Here is a 22817-nt window from a genome sequence, read left to right as displayed (position 1 = left end):
TTAAAGTCTTTCCTTTGCTCACTTTTAAATGCTAACACTAGCTTATATTGGCATTGTAGTTCTTTAAAAGCATTATTTTTATGTCACCACTGACCTCAAATTTTGCATTCTGTTGATTGCCTTTGTTCCCCATATCTCTTTGGATACTTTTTCCAGGTTCTGTCTCCATTCTTTACTTTCAGATTCAAGACAGTACCATCAGTGAGGCGAGCTTTGTATCTCTAAACTAGCTGATCATATTAATGTCAGAAATAAAATACAGCTTTTCACATTCTACTTGTATTTTTAGTACAGTATTGTAATCCTGGTTCTGCTTTCCCTTCTTATCTCTGTTCTGTCTTGCCCTTAGATTTTCTTCTTTTTTTAGACCAGGGTTGCTGGGTTTCCTTGTGATCTTTCTGCACTGTCCAGTCTTTTGAAGTCTTTGCATACACCACAGTCAGAAAGTACTAAAATATTTGATAGTCTGTTAACCTGCAGTCGAGTGCCCGTTGTTTTCTTTTCCGGGCTGCCAGGGAGTTTGCTGGCAATTGAGATTTATGGAGCGAATAATCCACCTGGCAGGATACTCTCTGTAACTGAAGTATGTTCTTTAGTGGAAGAATGAACGTTCTTTTTGTGTCTAAAATACCACTAATAGCTTATTTAGCAACCTATACTTCTACAACAGGGCTTTCAGTTTTGTGTTGGAGGTGGATTTTTGCATATGCTTAATTCTAGCATCCACTCTAATTCTACCCCTCATTTAACTTTCATCCATTCCTATGGCAGGATAATGCATGATGTGATCTCTCAGCTTTTTAATGTGGTCCTTAGTGCATTTCTTCTAGCTCCTGTTTGAACAGAAAAAAAAAAATAATAATGAGGGATGATTCTTTCCTGTACTTGCTGGGAATTGCCTGGAAACCACAGGGAGCTTAGGCAGGGTAGTCATGCTGCAACCAGAGACTCCACAGAATCTAGTACCAGGTACTAATTGCAAGTACTGCTGGGAGAGCTCTGAATAATAACAGAGTTTAAAAAAACCCCAAACAAACAATATTGTGATCCTTTCTTGCCTTTCCTCTTACTTAAATAGCTCATTTTTACACTTAGTTGATTTGAGCTCAAAATGTGACAAAAGCTGTGGAATGTGATCAAAATTAAGGATGGAAGGAGGTGCAATATTTTCAGTGCAGCTGACTTTGTTCACTAATTTTGGACAGAAATAAATGGAGAATTGAAGTAGCAACAACTAAAACACATGGAAGCCACTGTATCACAATATTCACCCTAATGGTGGGAAATTTTGGTTCTCAGACACTCTGTTACTTCATCCCCTTGGGGATCTTTTCCTGGTCTGAATAGTCTGAGTTGCTTACCTGCCTCACATTTACAGCTGCCTTTCCCTGCCCAGAGCTTCTCATTCCTCAGGCATCAGCACCAGGAAATTCTGTACCTGTTTTTCAGCAGTGGCAGGGGAGCATCGAAGTTACCAGCAGTGTAATCTCCAGGGTAAACAGGGCCAGGGCATTATGTTCACTGTACCATTTAACCCTGCTGGAACAGACGACTGCAAATTGCCTATGTCGAGCCAACATGTGAGGACTAATAGAACTGCAGTGGGGATAATTCATAAGTAGATTTTCTCACTCGCCAGTGTAAACAGAGCCAGTGCTAGTCAGGTCTGAAACGGTGATTACTTTTAAATCAGCATGTTATAATTCAGTGTCCCTGACTGAACCCTCCTTCCAGTACAGGAAAAGAAACCACTGCATGTGTGGACAGCAAAGGGATCACCCAGGCTGTGCAACCAACTATGCATATGAAGGACTGCTTGAATTTCCTAATCCTTCCTATTACTGCAGAGTAAAGAACAGCTTTAACAAGGAGTTAATTTAGAGGCCTAAATACTGCCTTCTTCTCTCCACCAACTTTACTTCTTTTGGGTTGTGTTGCTAATCTCTTCACAGTGCTCCCATCTGCTTGTTCCTTGCACCTAATCACATTAAATGCAACATAATACCGCTGGATACATACTGCTGGCAAATCAGTAGTTACTTGAGTTCACTGCCTATGAGAAAAGCACTTTTTCTTTCCCTCGGTTGGTGCCCTTCTTTTGTATCTTTTTCTGACAAACTTAAACTCCAGATTTAATCAGAAAGGTGAATATTTCCCCCAGGTGACAGTCTGAGAGGTGGGGGCATGGACATTCAATGGGTGCATCTGCAGTTGCTTGAAGCCTTGAAGTTGCTTGACAGTGCAGGGAGGGGGAAGCACCTCTGCACACACACTGTCCAGGACCCCAAGAGGCTGGCTGCAGGCAGGAGGAAACAATTCCTGCTTCTCCACTTTCAAGACTGTGGGTTTTCTCTTACTCTTCAAACTAAAGACTAGCCAAGAACCTGCCCACAGTCAGTAATGTCTTCAGAGAATCAGAGAAAAAAAAGGGAGAAGTAGCAGAAATGCAAAACTCATACTGAGAAAGCAGAATCTGTCCACTTTTGGTCAACCAAAGCATGACTGTTTCTTTACACTTGACATTAACATCTTTGCTAACAGTAAAATAAAATAAAAAAAACCCACCAGGTTTTGTTCTTGTGGGTTCCAGAATGAGTCTTTTGTTTTCCCAGTAATGTACCAAGGAGACAGATCAGTGAACACGTCCTTCATAAAATTTCACCTGTTACTAAGTTTAACTAGCCCTTGGTTTTATCATTAATATGCTAGACTTGTAATGGCCTGTGGAGAAGCATTATGACTCTGTGCCAGAACCTGCTTAAGGAGCTTCAACCCTGATGCCAGAGCAGCCGTCCGGCTCAGAGGTCATTGTGGAACCTGCTACTTGGAATTTCAGCAGGAAGCTGGTCCCCCATTCTTGTTGACAGAGAAGCTTATATGGGCTCTCTGGCACAGGGCTTGATTTATATTTAAAAGTTTGTGATAAATTCTTAATAAATAGGTGATGAGCCAAATACTGTGCTAAGGACGTTCTTGAGGATGCTTATCAGGTGCACTACTTATGGATACAGACGTCTGTAACCATTTTGCAGTCATTGTACCTGCACTTGTACAATAACAGTTGGTGGGTATTGGGCTAGAGAGGAAGTGTGTTAGTTATCAAGTCTGTGTGCCGAATCCCCAGTCTTGCCAAAGCAATTATTTTATGTCATGGGTTAATGCTCTTCAGAAACTAAAGACTCTAAACACCTACAGTTCAATTGTATAAGTAAAGAGAAGCATTAATACCAGTATATTAGTTTGGTTTGTTTTCAGCTTTCTTTGTACTCTTTAAACTGCACTCATCTGAAACCAACTTCTCATTTTAAACACGAGGTTGGGAAATGATGTATGTAAACTTTGTCTTACAAAGTCCTTGAAAACAAAGAGTTTGCAAGAGGAAGGTAATTGGCCTCAGCAGCAGCTCTGTTCACATTGAGTGGGTATACCCATACAACAGCCATGTTTAGAAGTCTGGTCTGTTGAATTAATTGTTTTCAAAGCAGTTTAAGGACAATCAGATTGTAATTTTGAAGGTGCTCCACATCTGCTATCTGTACTGAATTACTTCTCTCTGCTGGTAACAGTGCTGTACTTGGTTAATACTCCACTTGCACAAAAGCATTCCATTGACATATAATTTAAACTCATTCTGCTCTTCTAGGAACTCTCAAAGGATATTTATTTACAGTTCACAATCACTGTCCCCCAGCTCGACTGTTGTGTTTGGATTGAGGCCTTAGACCTTGCAATATCAAGCTAAATGTCAACAACAGTTTAATAAATCCAGACAGTGGGGATAGCCTGTAACCAGGAGAGGGGCCCTGCTGTGTGCTGTGGATATATATAGCAGGATATGTCTCCCTAATATTTTTAACCCCCTGGCTCTTCATAGTGCTAGCTTGATAGGTGACTGCAAGCAGGCCCACTCCTCTCTGCCTCTTTCCCCTCCTGGCTTTTGCTCTTTGACTTTGAGTTAGGGCATCTTTTTATTTGAGGCTGGTCCATGGGATTTACAAACATGAAAGGCCTGTGGGTCTTTCCCAAACAGGGCTCTGCCTCCATGGTCAGTGCCAGAGTGTGCTGGGGGCCTGTGCTGTGTGTGGGGGAGAGCAGTGCTGGTGTGAGCTGGGCCAGCCACAGCCTGCTGGGAGAGGGCACGGAGCCTCACCAGTGCTGCAGCCATCTGCTGCTTTCAGCAGCTCCACGGCCCTGGCTGTGTGGGCCACAGGCTGAACTCACTTTTCTTGTTCACGTAAACACGCTGGTCTTACTCAAGTGCTTTGGGGATGCCACTATAATCCAGAGGAGTAACTAGGAACGGGAGGAGTCTTGGCCATGACGGTGAAGCCAGTGTAGGAGGAACATCACGGGAGTTGAGGAACACGGTGCCAATGGTGCTTCCTAACCTGGCAGAGACACTGTGGGACTGTGCTGCTCCTGTGCACAGTGGCCGCAGGGACAGCCCCATGTCCCTACAGCTGGCCTCCGTTGTGGTGCTCTGAGCGGGAATACAGGTGGGACTGGGATGAGGAACCCACCTGGCAGTGCCCATCAGCCAGAAGGGCTGGCTCAGTGGGGCAGGCATAGGGGCTCAGAGGGGCTGAGGGGCAGGCAGAGAACTGGCAGGCACAGGCCTTCAGGGGAAAGGAGGCACTGCTGGAGCCGGGAGTTCTGCCAAAGGAACACACATGCGGCTGGAACCCGCTGTTCCTCTTTTCCCTCCTTCTTTAGATTTTTTTTTAAATTTTTTTTTAACTAGAGGTTGCAGGCATTGTTCCTTCCGATGGATCTGGTTTTACAGTATAGCTCCAGGATGCGACTCCCTAGTATTTTCCGCGGGCACACACACACACACACGAGTGCCGGTGAAGCTCTGGGTAAGGAGCTCGCTGCGGCGCCGCCGGGAGAGCCGGCGCTCACTCCCGCTGTCCGCGCGGCTCTGGGGCCGAGGTTCGCTCCCCACTACCTTTGAGGCGCTCAGGGCCGCGCGCGGTCCCGTCGCGGTGGGCGGGGCGGGGCGGGGCGCGGGCACGTGCGCGGGGGCGGCGCGGGCGCGGCGCATGCGCGGGCGGGCCGGGGCAGGCGGCGGAGCCGGGGCGCCCCGAGCGCGCGGCGCCGGGCCGGGCTTAAAGAGCGGCGGCGGCGGCGGCGCGGGCCAGGTACGGACCTCCCTGCAGCCCTCCTCCCCTCCCTCCCTCCCTCCCTCAGCGCCGGGGCAGCGCCCTTCCCTTCTGTTTGTTCTCGCCGGTCGACTGCTTTTTAAATTATTTTTTTTTTCCTTTTTGTTGTTGCTGCGGTTTGGGATTTTGAATTTTATTTTTATTTTTTTAAAATTCATTCCGTCCCGGGCGCGGCGGCCGGCGGGCCCCTGGTGCCGGTGCGTGCGCGCACACGCGCGGCCGGGGCACGGCGGGGCGGGAGCGGCCGGGGCCGGCCCTGCCCGGGGGCTGAGGCTGCGGGGCGGCAGCCGCGCTCCCGGCGGAGGCACAGCGCGGGCGGGAGGCTCCCCGGCCCGGTCCCCCGCCGCATGGAGCCCGGGGCCGCCGGGGATGCCGTGCCCGCCGCGGGGGCTGGCGGAGCGCCTTGAGCCCCCCGCCCGGCGGAGGCGAGCATGTCCAGTGAGCGGCTCAACAGGACAGCGGTGAAGGATGCGCGGTTAAAAGACCTGTTGTTGGAAAGAGGTACCGGCGGGGGCAGGGGCAGGGGCAGGGCCCGCCCGGAGCGCTCCCCGGCGGGCTCTGTGCGCGGGGGAGGCCCGGGGTGACGGGCTGGGGGCACCGCTGGTGCCGCCCTCAGGTCTGTCGCTCTTTGCCAGCTCTGCCGAGAAGGCCATTTGGTTCAACACGCACTTAGTTGCCTTTTCCGCGGTGGGCGTTTACGCTAAAACGCTGCGTTTGGTTTTAGGGTTTTTTTTCCCCCTGGAGATTTTTTTTATTAGAAATGTTGTTTCTTGCGTGTAAAGAAAGGGATATATATGAGCGTGACAGGCTTGGGGCAGTAAAACCAAAGCTTTGGCAGGTTTCTTTCCCTGCAGGTTTACAGGAGAAGCGGGCAGGAGGAGATGCCTGTGAGGAAGGCGGGGGCCCTGCACGCCTGGCAGGTGTCGGGGCCGGGGTGACCCAGCGCTGTCAGCAGCCGCCGGAGCTATTTAAATGGCCTCGGTCAGTGCCAGCACATACAGGCGGCTGCTGCAGTCTGCCTTCGCTTTTTACTGCTACTAACCCAATGAGCAGCAGCGAGATCACTCTGGAGGAAGAAGAGATTTAAAATTACCGTGCTTTCCATTGAGGAAATCCTCTTGAACATCACTGAGGCGTTTTGTTGCAGTTTGGTGTTTATAATGTAAACCGGGTGTGGGAAATCCCTTGTGCTCACAGCTGTGTGCTGTGGTTTTTATTTTCTTTATTGTATGGCCATGTTTTAATCAATTTCAAATGATTCCCTCCCACGGTAAGTGCTCGCAAACCAAATCGCTCATCTCTAAGGGAGAGGTGCTGTCCCTTGCCGCTGAAATGCAGGGGCCTCGGTAAATTTAGAAGACTCTGCCCTTGGCTGATAGAGAAGTAACATGTCGTTCTAGTGATCTGTGCATTCTAGGAAAGCCTAAATCAACCTTGCTTGTTTTGCGTGTTGCCCTTTAGCAACAGTCTCTTAATTTCCAGTGTAAAGTGTGACATGGACCCAAAAAAAGTTGGGATAAAGAAACCCTTTAGTACTTCAGTAGCCACAGAATGCGAATTGCAGTTGTCGAATGTGTAAAGTCTGTGTTCTGTGTTTCTGAGCCAAGAAAAACTGACTTTCAACTTAACTGTGGTTTGGGTGGGTTTATTTTTTAATTAATTCTGTTCTTCCGGCTTTCTGATCTTTTGGTGCCGACATTGTTACCTTCCAGTGACGCAAGAGAGGGGAAGAGAAAGATCCCTGCCCTGTGTGTGGGGTTGATGGCAAAAGCAGAGCACAAAGCACTGACTAATGAAATTCTTTGAAAATGTTGGTGGTCTTAATGATGAGTGGGAATTACTTAACAGCAAAGAGTGATAAAGTGATAGACATATTTTTGCCCTTTGCTCTTTCCTTAGCCTTAAGTAGGCTTAGTTACTCCTCAGGAGATGATTGTAGACCCTCAGCATCTTGGTGGTGTGGCTTGTGACAGACAGCTGGAGCTTGGCACCGGCCCCCGCTGGACACCAGCACACTTGCAGCTCCTGTAGCCTGACGTTTTGTGTGCAAGAAACCTTAGAATAATGAAACAGCCTTGCGTTTCCTTTGGGTCCTCTGCAGGTTCATCTTGGATTTTGTGTTCGAGTGGTGCTTTTCTAGCTCAGCTTCACTGTTGTGTTGTGTCTGCACAAGTGCTCTGCTGCCACATAGGAAGCTGAGGGTGGCTACACATTAGAGATGGGGGTGAAGGGAGCTTGTTTTCTGATATTTGTTCTGTCCCCTCTCGTTCCTTGTTAGCTTTTTACAACATAAATTTGATATCGGTTCCCCAAAGTTCATGTTTTTGCATCCATGAAGTAGTGCCCTTTTTGGAGAGTACTGAAACTTGAGCAACTTGAGCTGCTTCTTTGCTTTTTTTACCAGCCTAGCAACCAAAGACCTCCTCCCCATTAACTGGAGTTGTCTTTCAAGATGAGAGCATCCCCTGCAAGCAATGCAGTTTCCATAGAAATATCATCAACTCGGTAACTCCAAAGGGCAATTTTTCCCCTTCTATTGCTCATCCTTGCTGCTCCAGTATAGCCAAAAGGGTGCAAGAATGACTCATTTCTAAATATACTTAATATTTGTGGTATAGGCAGGGCTTCAGATAAGATGATGGGTTCTGAGGAGTTCATTGAAATTGTATCTCTTGCAACAACTAAGGCCCTGGTTTCATTTTTAACTGTGGTGGAACATATCTTGTTTTAGAGTACTAGAGCTCTTTTTAGATTTTTACCTGACTGGGAAAGCCCTAGAAAATTTCTAATTTACACCAGTTGGAGAGAAGGTAGTAATTGAAAAAGACACTGCACGTAGATTCAATAGGCTTAAAGTTTTCCACTCTAGTTAAATAGCTTTCATGCTATTTACTTGATAAAAAAATTAAAGGTAGTGTACTAGATGAAGTGACCTGATTCCTCTGAGGCATTGAAGCTTATAGAGCCCTCTGGAATCTCTTGGTATTACAGGTGGCTATTAAAATAGGGTGAGGTTTGTGTGTATGTGGTTTCTTCAATTTTTTGTTCAGCGAAGTTTTTTTGTCCAAAAGGCTCATCTGTGGTGTTTATGTTGAAGAGTTTATTACCTGTAGGGGCTGCAGAGAAGGAGCACCAAGAAGCTTCTTAGTTTTGACCTGCAGCCACTCACGCTGATCAATTTGCTCTGGCAAAAATGAAATAATTTTCATACTTTTTAGAGCAGTTTTCTTCATGAAACTTTGCAGAATGGACAGCAGTAGTATCTCAAGCCAGATCTATCTCAGAGGAACACTAAGGGTCTTTTCAGTTTGTTGCTTTGATGGTTAACCTTCTGTGTGTTCTTGACACATTTTCCTCTTTTTTTTTTTTTTTTTTGTTTTAGCTGAACTGGAGTTTGTTCAAATCATCATTATCATCGTGGTTATAACTGTTATGGTGGTAGTGATCATCTGCTTGTTGAACCATTACAAACTCTCGACACGCTCCTTCATTAACCGACAGAGCCAAAGCAGAAGACAGGAGGAAACTCTGCAGACGGTGAGTGTGAGCCTCTTGCACCAAACTCCTTTTCCTTGTGCTCTGTGGGCCTGCAGCAAAGCCTCCCAAAGAGCTCTGGTACAGGCAACTGCTGGAAAAACTTCTGATATCACTTTTAATGCTCCCTATAGTTAGGTCTTTTGCCAAAGTTGTATTTGTCAAGTAGAAAACAAATTTGGAGCACAAATTTAAGGTACACTGTCTTTGATTATTTTTAGATCTTGCTGTATTTTATGTAGCCTATATTCATTTTGCGTTTGGAGGCTTAAATGTGACATTGTGGCTGCTGCTGTAATTTGAGAGGGGAGTGTGGAAGGGGAATGAATGGAGATTAGCTGGGGTGCAAAGATTTGAAATACACTTTCCATGTATTGTCTGATACCCTCGAGTTTTCTCACTGTTACTGTTCTGTGAAGCTGCCATGGCTGATGGCTGGATCAAAACCACTGTCCCAGTAAGGGCCCAGGTGTCACAGTACAGAGCAGCTGTACTGTAACACCCAGGAAAATGTAATATTTGTTTAATTAAAACAGCAAGAAGAGACTAGGAAAAGGATGTCTCCAAGGACCTGGAGTGCTTAAGATGCATTGTTACAGAGTTAAAGGCTTAAGATGGAATCTCAGTCAGTACTTGTTAAGATTGTGTTTAGTCGACTCAGCGGTAAATGCGTGCCTAATTTGCCTTGAGAGCCAGGAGTTTGCTGGGTGGGATGCTCTGCTCCCTTGTGAGGGTAACCACAGTGTGTCCCTGACCTTGGGATACCCCCCACAGGCCGTGTAGTGTCCTGTGGTGTTGCAGGGAGGTCCTTTCTTCTGAAATGCTTTTCCCAGAGTGGTGCCCTTGGCCTCTTTGCTGACAGCAATGGCCAGGGGACCATTTATGAAGTCACCTTTTGATGCATTGAATTCCTGGTAACAGTGTTGAGTTCACAGCTTCATTTTGCTGTCAAAAAAAGTTGGATTTTAACTGAGAGATGTGATCTCATAATGGTTTACATCAGTTCTAGCTCCACAGTCTCACCTTTTTATCCATTCCAGTCTTAAATTTCTTTCCTCTTTGTGCTCCTTAGGGAGCTGCCAGGGTGATGGTGAGAGGCCTTAGGGGACTTCTCTGGCTGAACACTAATTGCTAGCTTTTTGCTTTTGCTCTTTTGTTACAGTTAGATTTCAGCAGAGGAGGCAGCAGTGACAGGGAAGGAGGCAGAGATGCCACAGCTGAGCTGCCTCCCTGGCAATCCTGGCAGTTGGCAGCTCCCCCCTGAAAGTCAGCTGTACAATGTGACAGTGCAGGGTTCCCAAAGCTCTCTTAGTACGTCACCTGTGCCGTTTTGCTGGGATGAATTGCTCTTTCCTTGGAGGCTGCAGGGGGAGGAAAGGAGCTGCCTCCTCAAGGAGAGGCTGCCTCATTGCCTGGCACTTCAGTAGTGTACAAATGCTTAGCTCTAATTTGGTTACAGATGAAACTGGAACTTGTCAAACCTTAACCCCCTGGACTTGACTGGAAAAATTGACTAGATTAATTTGAATGTTGCTTTGAAATGGACACTGTAATTCAAGAACCACAACTCTGTCTAAAAAACGTTAGCTGTAATTGCTACAGATGCCTGAAATGAAATAGTTTGAGATAAATGAAATGCATTTTCATCTTCACAAATCTTTAAACTGCAGTAAGCTGTCAAATGCATGAAATAACCCATTATTTCCTTTGTAGGGTTCATTACTATTGTCTGTTATCAGAGGAAGTGGGGTTTTTTTTGTTTTTTTTTTTGTTTTTTTTTCTCTTGGGCACAAGGGAGAACACTTCACCTTCTTGTGAAGAACATCATGTAGTTCAGCAGGGAGAGATTTGGGAGCTGCTTTAGTACCCAGAACTGATCTTAAATCATTTTTAAAACACTGACTCAGTTTCAGTTTGATGTCACCATTATAAGTAACGATAATGACAGCCAAGTGAGCACTTCATGGGAATTGAGGGGATGGCAAGAACCAGTTACTAATTCTTCTCAAAGCCTTTGGTATAGGTGTCATCACTATTACTCATCTGAATTTCTGATAAGCTGCAGCTCTTCTTAGAAGAAGGTCATACTTGTGGGGAATGGGGATTTAGAGGACTCTTGAGTTCAGATGTCAAAAACTTTGAATTTTCTTTTGTCTCAGGTGTTAGAAGGAAATTCTGATAGGAACTAGCTGTGCAGTGCAAACCTTAAAAGCAATGTGTAGAGAATGAGGGTCAGAAAACTAAAGTAAGTGCTCTGTGGTGAGAAACTGCAAATGACCAGTCTGTTCTCATTGTCCACAGTGGAGTGACTTGCACAAGATAATAGTGTGAGTGGTGAGATGTAGGTTATACACTTCTAAAATTCATTTTTTGTACCAGGGAGGCCTTGTTCTGTGTGCACTTGCTACCCATGTGGATTTTCTTGCAAGGGAATATTTTTAATGGCATATAGAGTCTGAAAACAGATATAAATGTTTGTTAACTACTAATGTCTGAAGAAAATATTACTGTGACTTATGTCTTCTTTTGGTAGAGAAATAGTAAATGGAAAAAGAGGAAATTCAGACATCTTTTTTTAAAGAAAATGGTAAAGCAAATTATTTGACTGTTGGCTACTTCTGTAGTGAACACCCTTTCATGTAACTGAGGTAGCAAAGGTGTATCAAAATGTAGAATCCAACCTTTCCTGTTCAGATGGGGCTTTTTTCTTTTTTTGTCCTTTTGTTGCCTTCAGTTTTCTTTTTCTTTAAGCCTATTCTATTTCTAGATAATCTTGCCTTCCACCAGCTAGGTGGTGGCTGAAATACAGAGGTTTCTGGCCTTGTAAAGACCAACTATTGAACAAGTGATCTCTCTTATTCAGGTTCTTCTAAAGAGTGTAATAGGAGTAATCAGGTAAATTATCTACTGCCTTTATTAGCAGCCTCACACCTGTAAAACTCATGGGTTAGGTATCAGAAAGAATGAAAGAAAATATATTAGTGGATTTCTTTTTCTGCTTGAACTTCTTCATGGTTATACAAACAGAAAAAACTCTGAACAAATATCCTCAAATAAAACAAAAATAAAAGAGGATGATAATGAGATTTTCAATTTCCAGGCCAAGTCAGAAATTAGAATATTGAAAAGATTAAATCACTGCAGTCACAAGTGTTAACTAACATTTGAAATAATGTTTGAAGGGCAGAAAAAGAACCAGTCTTAGAAAAGAAAGGCTGCTCTTTGGCAAGTGCATGCTAAATGTTGTTGTTAAGTGCCTGTTCTGTAAATACACTTTTCTGTATGTCCACCAGTTCATCTTTATATTTTTTCTTTTCATTCCTCTGGGGTATCACCTTCCGGTCCTTCCCCCAATCTTTGGTATTTTATTACCTTGGTTATTGGGCCAAGGGCCTTTAGCAGATCACAGCCAAGGGCAGGACAAACACTGTGTGCTCAGGAGCAGTGGGTGCTTCTGCTGCAGTGCTGAGGATGCTGCCTGCCCTCTCATGGCAAGCCTGCCCTCTTCTAGTGAGGCTATTAAACATTCCAACCCTATTTTAACATTAGCAGAAATAAGAGTTTTGGGGTCATAGTTATGAGATGTGGAAAGATGCTGAGTGATAACAATGTTGGAGTGAGCCTGCAAGGTCCTGAACAGCGTCTGTATCACAATGGATAAAATATTGAACGTTTCCTACTGCTGGCTTATCCATCAGCAGTGTTGGGCTTCACAGCTGGGAGCAAGCCAAGGGTTGCAGAACACCTGAGAGGGATACAAAAGCCGTAGGGTGTGGAGTACACCGGGGGCATGCCCAGGGGCTGCTTCACTTTGGAACAACAGAACCTCTTGTGTGGGAGCAACTGATGCTACTGGCAGTGCTGGGGGATTTTGGGGCAGAGCCATGTGGCAGCCTTGGAAAGGCACATCTGTGCACAGGGTATGTGTGTCTGATATCCAAGAGGAGATCAGTGTTGCTGGCTCTGCCTTTGTTGACCTTGTGTCAGGAGGGTACTGTTGCTGGGAACCAAAAGCATCCTGCTGGAATGGAGGTAGCTGCAGCTGAGCTGCTGCTGTGGTGCTCTGCTGTTTGCTGGGACAAAACAAAGATAAATCTTGCTTCTCAATGATTAACTGTTAATGTCATCACCAGTGATTTCCTCGTGGACATTGAGGGGAAAGCGATCAACTGATTTACAGAGAGGTACTTAATGAGCTTCTGATGTTCCTGATTTCATTCCTTTTCCCTATCCTGGTGTCTTTGCATTGTCTTCTTTTATAGAGTAGATGTTGAATGAGTGCTGAACACTTGGACTGCCCCAGGCCTACTCCTGGCAGCAAATCCCAACATCCATCACACAAGATGCTCACCCTGACCAGCCCCTGCCTCCCAGCACCTCTCAAGCATTTCTGCTCAGCCTAGTCAGCTTGCATTAGAACCTATGTTGGGAATGCCAGTCTTGGATGCCAAGCTCCAGGAGCACAGCTGTAAAATATACTCCTCTCTGCCCTGTACCACCTAATTCAGAATAAAAGGGGAATGTCAGGAGGATGACAGAAAATACTCAATAATACCGGCAGCTCAGAGATTTGTCAGTAATTTCAAATGTTCGTCTTTCCTGCCAGTCTTTTAAATTATTTCCTACTGGCATTGGCATTATTCTGTCTGTTCCCTGCTGGTGTCCCTGGGCCACTTATTCTCACTTTCTTACTGACATATGCAAAAGAAAGACCACCCTGCTTTGCCAAATCTTTTTGTTTGTCCCAGTCATCATTTGGCAGGGGCTGGATGTGCACTGCATTCTCTTGCTGTCTCCTTGAGGGACATGGGCTTGCCTCTCCTCAGGGAGTGCTGCCAAGAGGGACAGCGAGCTCGTCTGCTGCTCTTTGAAGTCTCCCACAGTAAAGTCATTATATGTTTAATAAGGGCAGGATTGTTCATGAAATCTGCAGGTAGGACTAGAAGTGAGGAGGGCTTGGGTGGCACCTGACTCAGTGTGTCACCTTGGGCAACTTGCTTCATCTCCAAACAAAGGAGGAAGGATAATAGTACTTTACTCCCTTCAGCTGAATGAAAGGAAGATTACTTAAAGTGATGAAGTGCTGTGAAGTTGGGGAAATAAAAGTTTTAAAGCATTAAGTAACAGGAATAATTACTGTAAGTGTAGGGAGGAAGATTGTGTGAGAGATGTGGCATTCTCTGTGATTCTTTAGTGCTTCTCCTTGGTGCTGTGTCCTGCTCTGTTAGACAGCGTCACCTTTCCTGCCCGTGAGGAACAGCTTTTAAAGGAACCAGCAATCCTGCTGGAATACTCACTGTTCTGCTGGGGACAACACAATAGTTTGTTTTGCTTGTGTTTGTTGCTATCTTTAAGGCTGTGCTGGTCTCTGTCACCCAGGAAGGTACAGGGAGGAATGAGCCCCTGTGCCTTCCTGGAGTGTTTTCAGCAAGCCACTGCTTTAATGTGGTGTAAGGTACCACCTAGGGCCAAAATCAGAAACTACACTCCTATCTGGAACGTTTCACTTGCAAAAGAAGTGTGTGTATTTGTGTGTGGGGGTACATTTCTGTATAAAAATAAAATAAAAATCTATGTTAAGGGGAAAAGAGGGACCTTCTTAATAATTGTAATGCATCTTAGAAAGTGAAAAACTGACTTTTGTTTCTCAGAAAACATAATTTCAGACAGAGTTCTATTTTGCAGAAACTTAATAGTAGAGAAAGCCTGTAAATCTCCTTAACAGTCATCAAAAAAAGAAAAGTTTGGATTATATGGGATTGTCATGGTTTAACCCCAGCTGGCAACTAAGCACCAAAGAGCCGCTTGGTCCCAGCAGGCTGTGGGAGAGAATCAGGAGGGTAAAAGTGAGAACTTGTGGGCTGAGATCAAGACAGTTTAACAGGGAAAGCAAAGCAAGGCATTTGTTCACCACTTCCCAGGGACAGGCCGTGTCCATCCATTCCGGGACATCGGTGCTCCATGATGTGTAACAGTGATTTGCAAAGACAAATGCTCTTGCTCCCCTTTCCTTCTTCCCCTGACTCTACATACTGATCGTGATGCCGTATGGTCTGGAATGTCCCTTTGGTCAGTGGGGTCAGCTGTCCAGGCTGTGTCCCTTCCCAGCTCCTCATGCACTCCCAGCCCCCTCCTTGGTGGGGTGAGGTGAAGAGCACTGAAGGCCCTGACTCTTGTGTAAACACCATTCAGCAATAATGAAAATATCCCTGGGTTATCAACACTGTTTTCCTCACAAATCCAAAGCATGGCCCCATACTTGCTACTCTGTAGAAAATTAACTCTATCCCAGCTATAACAAGCACAGGGATCCTTTTGCTTTATTACAGTTTGAGGAAAACTTTTTGCTGAGTGTAAATTTTTACCTATAGCTTCTCCTGAGTGAAAAATCATTCTTTTGGTAGATGTCTTTCCTGCTGTCAATGGGCAGTGGGATGATAGTGTGTGCTCCAGAGTTTAAAAATGTCCTCAAAAAGTCATCTTCCTACATTGTTTAATTCCAGGGGCTCTAAAGCTTTGTAAAATTTGAAATAGTAAGTTATCCTAGGCTTGTGGACTCTCCTAAGCTCTAAATATTGAGTTAAATTATCATCACCATGCGATAATTAAGTAATCACTCAGCTGAATTTATTAAATGATGCTGCTATTTCAAAACCTAATCACAAAGTTAATTTCTGTAAATTACGGTGAAACCCAAAAATGGCAATGGTCAGCAAAAGACATAGGTGGATCCCTAAGATTTCTCCTGCTTGGTGTTATTGGTAGGTGCTAGGATTTTCATTCCAAAGCCTAACAATGTTAAAAATGGATGCACTATAGGGAATGAATACACAGGCTTTCTCTCCCTCTTGCTTTTAAGTATTGACACTCATGCCTGAAGTCTCCTGAACAAGGAGCAAGTTGAGGTGGCCTAGCTATTCACAGTCTCTAAGAAGCAGGTAAATGAGGTACTGCCCTCATCAAAATATGGGTAAATTGCATTTGCTCAGGTTTAGCCTTGTTTGCACATACCTGATAACCACTTGTACAAATCCCTAATATAAATACAAATGCTGTCAGTTCTCATCTGATTTTCACTGATAGGAGCACAGAGGAAGCATTTTAGCTTTCAAAGGAAGGTCTGTAAGCACAGGGACAAACAGAGAGCAAGAACTAACACTTCTGTCAGTGTAAATCACCCCAGATTGGTCAGGGTGGTCCCAGCACATTATTTCCTAAATCTGCGTGTTGGAGTGGTGTAGTCGTGGGGGTATTTTTCTTCTACAACATTTTCTTCTCATCTCCACCTCTGAGATTGGTGGAGTTGGTGGGCACCAACCTTAGGGTTAGACAGTATCTACCCAGTGCAAGGAAGGGGGAATTTCCTTTAAATAAAGACTTGAGAAAGGTAGGTGGTAAGTCTCCTGTGGTACATGCAGTGATTTCAGGAGGGCAGAAATTCTGTGTTGGATCAGTTAGTCTGGCCTTGGTGAGGAGAGAATTCTGTGCTGTGTCATTGGGCCAAGCATGGTGAGGTTGGTCTGCACGTGTGTGAGCCTGTTTTCCAAGTGTGGGCATGCTGAGTGCATGTTACCCAGCCATCTGCTTGGGGAGTTCTTCTGGCTCCTGGGATAGGGATCTTGCTGGGGGTCAGCTGCTGCCAAATTATTTATTCAGTCTGCTGCTCTCTCTGGGGGAAGCCTTAGGGAAGGGTGGAGCTACAGGTGAGCTCTAGGACGTACTGTCACAGGAATGATATTGTTACATATCCTTGCATCCTAAGGATCCCACAGCCTCAGAGTTCAACTGCATCCCAAGCTGTTTACCTTCTCAGGTAGTTATCCCAGAGTGGGGAGAGCTTTGGGCTCCTTTGGTCTCATTTTGGTGTGACTATCCCAGTGCCCTGGTTACACTCGGTGGGATCCCTGTAGCAGCTGCAGTGCCTCCAGGCAGGGCCTTTGATTGTTCTGGGATTCAGGCATCAACAGGAGAAGTAACAGGCAACTCCTCTCTTTTAACAAGTTATTTCTGTTAGGCATGGCTGGTAGCAGATCTGGGAGTCTTGGCTCAGTGAGCAGGTCCTGTTCCATCTCCATGCAAGGAGGTTTTCTCCATATGCTGCACCATCTCTCTCTCAGCTCATTTTACCCTCTTGCCTTTGGGGAAATGGGCCCTCGGATGGAAATAGTTTCCATGTCCTCATCAGCAACTCCTTTTCATAAGGGAGTTTAAGGGATATGAGTGGTGGAGGTAGATTTTATTTCTTTCTGGGTTGGCTTGTTGGTTTTGCCTTTTTTTTCTCTCTTCTGAGCCTGTAACTCAGGAGCAGTTAATTGAGAACTTTAGATTTGACTAATATATTTTACAAACAGTTGCAATGGGTTTGGAGCCTGTTTGGTCCACTTCTGATAACCTGCTTGCCTTTAATTGTGCAAGCATACCCTCAGATATTTCAAACTGAGGGCACCTGGGTGCTGAAGGAATGGAAAGGAATGTGTGTACAAGTATGTATATACATGTATGTATATAGTTCCACAGTTACAATTTCTTCAACTGACAGAACCTTATCTAGGCACTGAAATACATGAATCTGTATCAGATCTGTCTTTCTGTCTTTGCAAAGGGGAGTACTTGGGGAAGTTGTAAATAATTGCAATTGTCAGCCTCTCTCTATCTTTGCTCTCTAAAGCTACAGAAGAGAAGTGTACCAGCTTTGCTATTCAAAGCATTTCCCTTAGCAGCTGAATCTTGTGGGAGAGTCCTCTTAGAGCAGCTTTCCTCTGTGCTGGACTCTCCTGACAAGATCACAGACGGCTTTTGGTCTCTGAGTGTCATGATGAACATCTCGTTGGGTCTATTTTTACCTCTGAAATATGTTGAAAGATGCTGTGGTGAGAAGAAGCAGTACAGTAAGATTTGGAAGCAGTCTATACATGGTAATGCTTTTGGGGACAGTGTGTATTTTCCTTCCAGTTCCTGAAATTTTTTATGTCTGTAAAACTTGAATTCACATCAAGAAAATAATCATGACTGTACAATATTTTGATTTTCTCTTTGTGCACCAAGATTGAAATTTTGTGCTTTATAGCTGCTCTGATACGTTTTTTTCAGCCTCAAAATTTTCAAGTAAAATAAATTCATTGCAGGAGTTACTGCTACTCTAAACAATTAATTGAGAAGAAACATAATGATACACTTTAAGCTATTTTCCCTTATTGACATACTGTTCTTCACCCTTTTGTTCTGCCTTGAGTGCTGATGTCAGAACAGCATTTCAAGGCATGAGAGAGAAAATATTTTGACCTGAGAAGGTGGTTGAAAAAGGGGCTGAAACCTCAGCTGCTTTAACTACTGTTTATGGTGGGAATTGGGCAACTGGCAGTTTTGACCAGATTATCCCTGTCTGTCACTTCACTGAGATTACAGACGCCAGGTTTTGTTGTGAGCTGTTTTGCCTGTGTGTAATTGGGATCCTGGCTGGCAGACCTTTGTCAGACCTGCCACCCTTGCTGGTTTGGGAGGTGACAGGTACCTGCTCAGCATTCAGGTGCTGAGGTGTCTCCTGTCATCTCCATGCGTTGCCACACTCTCAGCCACCACCAGCTCGCTGCATCCTTATGGCCTGTGGGGCTGAGTGCTGTGGGTGACATCTTGGCACTTGCAAAATGGACCAAGCTTGACTTGCTTGGGAGCAGAGCTGCTCTTTGCTCATCTTTTGGAAAGAAAAGGGTGGGATGTTGCTTGTTTGGCTCTTGGAGACAGGCAGTCCTTGGAAGATGACTGCTGGTAAGAGCTGTGATAATGAGGCAGAATGGTGATGTGATCTATTAATTTTTCTTTTTTTGTTTTCTTCCACATTTCAGGAGGGGTGCTTGTGGCCCTCAGAAAGCTCGGTTTCACGCCAGGGTGCTTCAGAGGTACTGACAGATTTTTGACTATCTTCACCAAGAGCTTTTTTTTTTTTTCTCTGTAATGTATATTTGGTTTCTTTCAAAAACATGCATATATTTTTTTGTAAGGAAAGCTTGCTCAGTGTAGTTCACACTGTCATCTAAGCCTGCCTTAACACGCATTTCATAAATTCTTGAGACCTTTTCATAAAAGAATGAAATTCTGCCTGACACATCATCTCCATCAGCAACTCCCTGTGTCACAGTAGGCATTCACAAGTAACTGGTGGAGGTGTGTCTCTTTCCTGCAGTGGCTCGGTAATTTGAGTATTCATTGGAAGCTGGGAGACCAGTTCCTCTTTTCCCTGAACTTTTCTTGGATTTACAAAATGTATCCTATCGCCAGTGTCTCCCATTTTCCAGCTAGCACAGATCAGTTGTCTGTGTAATAATTTGTGGGTGTATTCCTCTGAGTAGTCCAGCTGTCCTGTGACAAGCAGCAGGATTCCTGGTGGTTGGCCCTACATCTGTGAAGGTCTGGGGTTGAAAACCCTGCAGGGATCCGAAGAAAAGAAGAGCAGTCTGAGAGGTCTAGATCTGAGAAGCTGCTGTGTCTGTCCAGACAAGGGATAGACCAAGTGAGGAGCAATAGCACCTCACAGAGTATCTTGAGTGCTTCCTTTTGTAAAGCCTGTCCTTTTCCAGGGTTTAATATACCAGAGACATATTTTCCATCACAATGCAGAAGCTTTGTAGGCTCTCCCCAGAGGCTGAGTTCTGGCTGAGAACTGAGGGGGAGGAGGACACCTGATACACCCTGATAGTGAAGGTGTGAGATATGCTGAGCCTTTACAAATTGTACTAAAATGACCATCTGAATTCTTTGGGGATGCATTAACTCTGAGTAGGAGGGGGAAGTTCAGACTGCAGCTGAAATTCAGTATTGGGACATTGTTGTAGAACTAGTCAATTATCGAGGCTAGAGAGAACTCATTTCCTGGTTTCAGAAACAGAATCATTTGTTTTTGCTGGGAATGTTTTAATGTCAGAAGGAGCTTTGTGGGGCCTTGGGCTTCCTTCCTGCAGCTATTCTCCAGTGTGCTGGATCCTTCCTGCCCCTCCTGCCTGTTCACCTGCATGCCTGTGGCTGCACGTGTGCGCGGTACCTGCTGGGTTTAACCTCTAAGACGGGTGGCAAAAGCAGCGTTCTGTTTTCTCAGGTTGTCACAGAGATTGGAGCAGCCGTGGTGCTTTGCGCAGACGTGGAGTCACGCGTGTCTCTCTTCCTGTTTCAGATCATGTACGCCCCAAGGTCCAGGGACAGGTTCACCACCCCGTCTTTTATGCAGCGGGACCGTTTCAGTCGCTTCCAGCCCACTTACCCTTACATGCAGCATGAGATCGACCTTCCTCCCACCATCTCCCTGTCGGACGGCGAGGAGCCCCCGCCATACCAGGGCCCGTGCACCCTGCAGCTCCGGGACCCCGAGCAGCAGATGGAGCTCAATCGGGAATCCGTCAGGGCGCCGCCCAACCGAACCATTTTTGATAGCGACTTGATAGACATCTCCATGTACAATGGGGGTCCCTGCCCACCCAGCAGCAATTCGGGCATAAGTGCAACCAACTATAGCAGTAACGGAAGGATGGAAGGACCACCCCCGACGTACAGCGAGGTCATGGGGCATTACCCAGGCTCCTCTTTTTTCCATCACCAGCACAGCAACATGCCTCCTTCCTCGCAGAGGGGGAGCAGACTTCAGTTTCAGCAGAACAATTCAGAGAGCACAATAGTCCCCAGCAAAGGCCAGGAGCGGAAACCAGGAAACCTGGTCTAAGTGACCTGCCCGGGAGCGTTTGGACTGACGACGGGAGAGCCAAGCAGGGCGGCGGAGGAAGAGCCCCGTGCTCCGGTGCACAGTGTTGTTACGTTTCACGTGGTACAACTGAGTAAAACCAAACGTGCAAACCAGTTCTTTGTTTCTGATTCCTTTCAGGGGAATTGCATGCAAAGCAGATTTAAAGAAATACAAACTTCCATTCAGTTTGTCTACGAGCAGTGTTTCAGGGGAAAAGGGGGGGAGGGATATATTATTTTTTTTTAATAAACTATTTCAATTATTTAATTCTAAAAGTTAACTTAGCACAGAAATGAGGCTTGTACAGCCTGTTTTATACTCACTGAATGGCAGAAGGAAGAAGGTGGTTTTGCTAGATAAATGGGGGAAGAATTGGCCAGTTTGCTTTTTTTTTTTCTCCCAGGGTGTGAATTTTTTTTAAAATGAAACAAAATTCCTGTTCTGTGTGCCAAGGTATAAAGTTGAGAACTTAGATGAATGCAAGGAATTAATTTGTGTTGTGATAAATGTGTTTTAAAAAGTTGCACTATCTTACTGTTTTAAAAAAATATATATGAGGGAACTGTTTTATGTGAAGTTCTTCTATATGTTGTCGTTTCACCTGTGGAATAATGATAGAGCCCTAGAAGTAATCAGGAGGACTCTGCCCCCTCCCCCCGGGTTTGCTAAAAGATGGGGACAGGACTTAGCCTAACATCTCTTGACTTTTACAATTCTAAAAAAACAGGGACGCTTGTCTTTGCAATAATTTGCATTCAAATAACAGTGTATCAATGAAGTGTCTTGGAGACTTTTGGATGGAAGAAGGCAAATATGAAATCCTAGCATTTTCCATCACTTATGGTTTAGTTATTTTGCAGTGTAGACTATTTCTTTCATAAGTGGCAAAACTAAAATTCCCGGATGTGTTGATTTGTATTGATTCTAGGTGCTGCCATTCTTTTCCTTTTCATAATGCAGTATCACCAGTACTTACTATAGATTTTGGTCCTCACTGTAGCCTGAAATGTATTTAGTCACATATCATGACATTATGCAATAAATCGTTTGAAAATGCAAGGTGGGATTTTTTCCTCCTGCATTGCTGTCGAAGTACGTGAGACTGTTGTGGTTTTCGCTCTCCATTTCATCCTTTCAGATGCCGAAGTTCAGTCCTGAAGGTCTGTCCTGTTGAAGCGAAGGGGGCCCTTGTGGCTAAACCCCGCTGTGGTATTTCTGCAGCAGTACCGAGAGCATTTGTGGCAGTGGTGCTCGCTCCTGCCACATCCCTGGCAGGGACGTGGGAGCACCAGGAATTCTCCCTGCAAACCATTTTGTTCTGGGCCCTGTTGCAGAAACCCTCATGGTTGGGTGCATGATGTCTGCATGATGCCAGCAGGACTGTGCTCATGGGTGAAGGTGACTCACGTGTTAACCAAGTGTCTGTAAGCCCTGATTTTTGCTATACTGGCCTGGAGAGTAGTTGGAAATTGTTACCTGCCTGTGTTGTGGCATGTGGTGTTTTTCTGCACTGGCTATTCCCGTGTGGAAGCACACGCGGTGCTGGAACTCAGTTGACAAAAGGTGATAGTGGCATCACAAGCACATGAAAAAGCACAAATTGCACTTAAAATGCATTTTGGAAATGGACTTAAAAGTAAGAATCATTAGAGTCTTAGCTTGAATAGTTTCTAATATATAGGTGTATGAGTGTGTCATAGACCTTTTCACTTTAAGATCTTTCACTTTTTTCTATTTTCCCGAGCCTTGTGCTTGGTTGTGGGCAGCAGCCACTGAGTGCCCCAAGGGCACCGATGCCCTGGTCCCATGGCTGGAGGCTGGATTTCTGCAGGACTTCTGTACACAGGAGGCTCTGATAACTGAAGTGCATCTTTGATCTATGCAGAGTTTTAATGCCAAAACAGTGTGTGTGTGTGTGTGTCTGTGTGCATGTGTGTCTTTTGGGTCTCAGAGTAGATTTGTTTTCTTCATAAGGTAATTTGATTTTATTCTAGTTTAGAAAACATTTGTATAACTGTTAGTTTGAATACACAGCTCCATTTGTCTCTGTAATTGTTATTTTGGTCTGAGTCATGCTGGTAATGCAGAGTAAACCTGCCTTTTATCGTATGTATTAATTGAAGGGAGAGATAGAGATTGTATGGTGGGATTCACTTACTTTTTTCCCTCTCAGACCTGCAGGCCAGGTGTTAAGAAGGTGACTAGGTGGCTTTCAGTCAGCTGGGGCTCTCATCACTGTCTGGTTCCTGGGAATAAAAGCTGTGAAATTAGATTTTTGTAAACAACCTACAAACATAATTTTTAGTTAAAAACAACAAACAAACAAAACCCAACCAGAAGACAAAGCCAGCAAATGTTGCTTTTGGTCTTCAGTGACTTTTGTCACTTGAGGA

The 22817-nt window shown here is 45.0% G+C and overlaps 1 protein-coding gene across 6 annotated transcripts in view; it reads left to right on the top strand.

Moving 5' to 3' along the window:
* Positions 1-20537, top strand: part of LDLRAD4 (low density lipoprotein receptor class A domain containing 4) — a 273819-nt gene extending 253282 nt beyond the window's left edge. For 3 of the 6 annotated variants that reach the window (XM_083872618.1, XM_083872617.1, XM_083872619.1), the window contains 3 exons: positions 8545-8699; positions 18539-18592; positions 19861-20537. In XM_083872618.1, coding sequence (XP_083728744.1) covers positions 8545-8699; positions 18539-18592; positions 19861-20403 — 752 coding nt within the window. In that variant the 3' untranslated portion in view covers positions 20404-20537. Of the gene's footprint in view, positions 1-5033; positions 5664-8544; positions 8700-18538; positions 18593-19860 lie in introns of those variants that run through there. The other 3 variants (XM_083872621.1, XM_083872622.1, XM_083872620.1) reach the window with 3 other exon arrangements.
* The last annotated feature ends 2280 nt before the right edge of the window (positions 20538-22817 follow it).

Source organism: Zosterops lateralis, assembly GCF_965231275.1.
Source record: "Zosterops lateralis genome assembly, chromosome: 1".
In the NCBI taxonomy this organism is placed as follows: Eukaryota; Metazoa; Chordata; class Aves; order Passeriformes; family Zosteropidae; genus Zosterops; species Zosterops lateralis.
The sequence above is the reverse complement of the archived record's forward strand: the minus strand, read 5'-3'. Positions and strand labels throughout refer to the sequence as shown.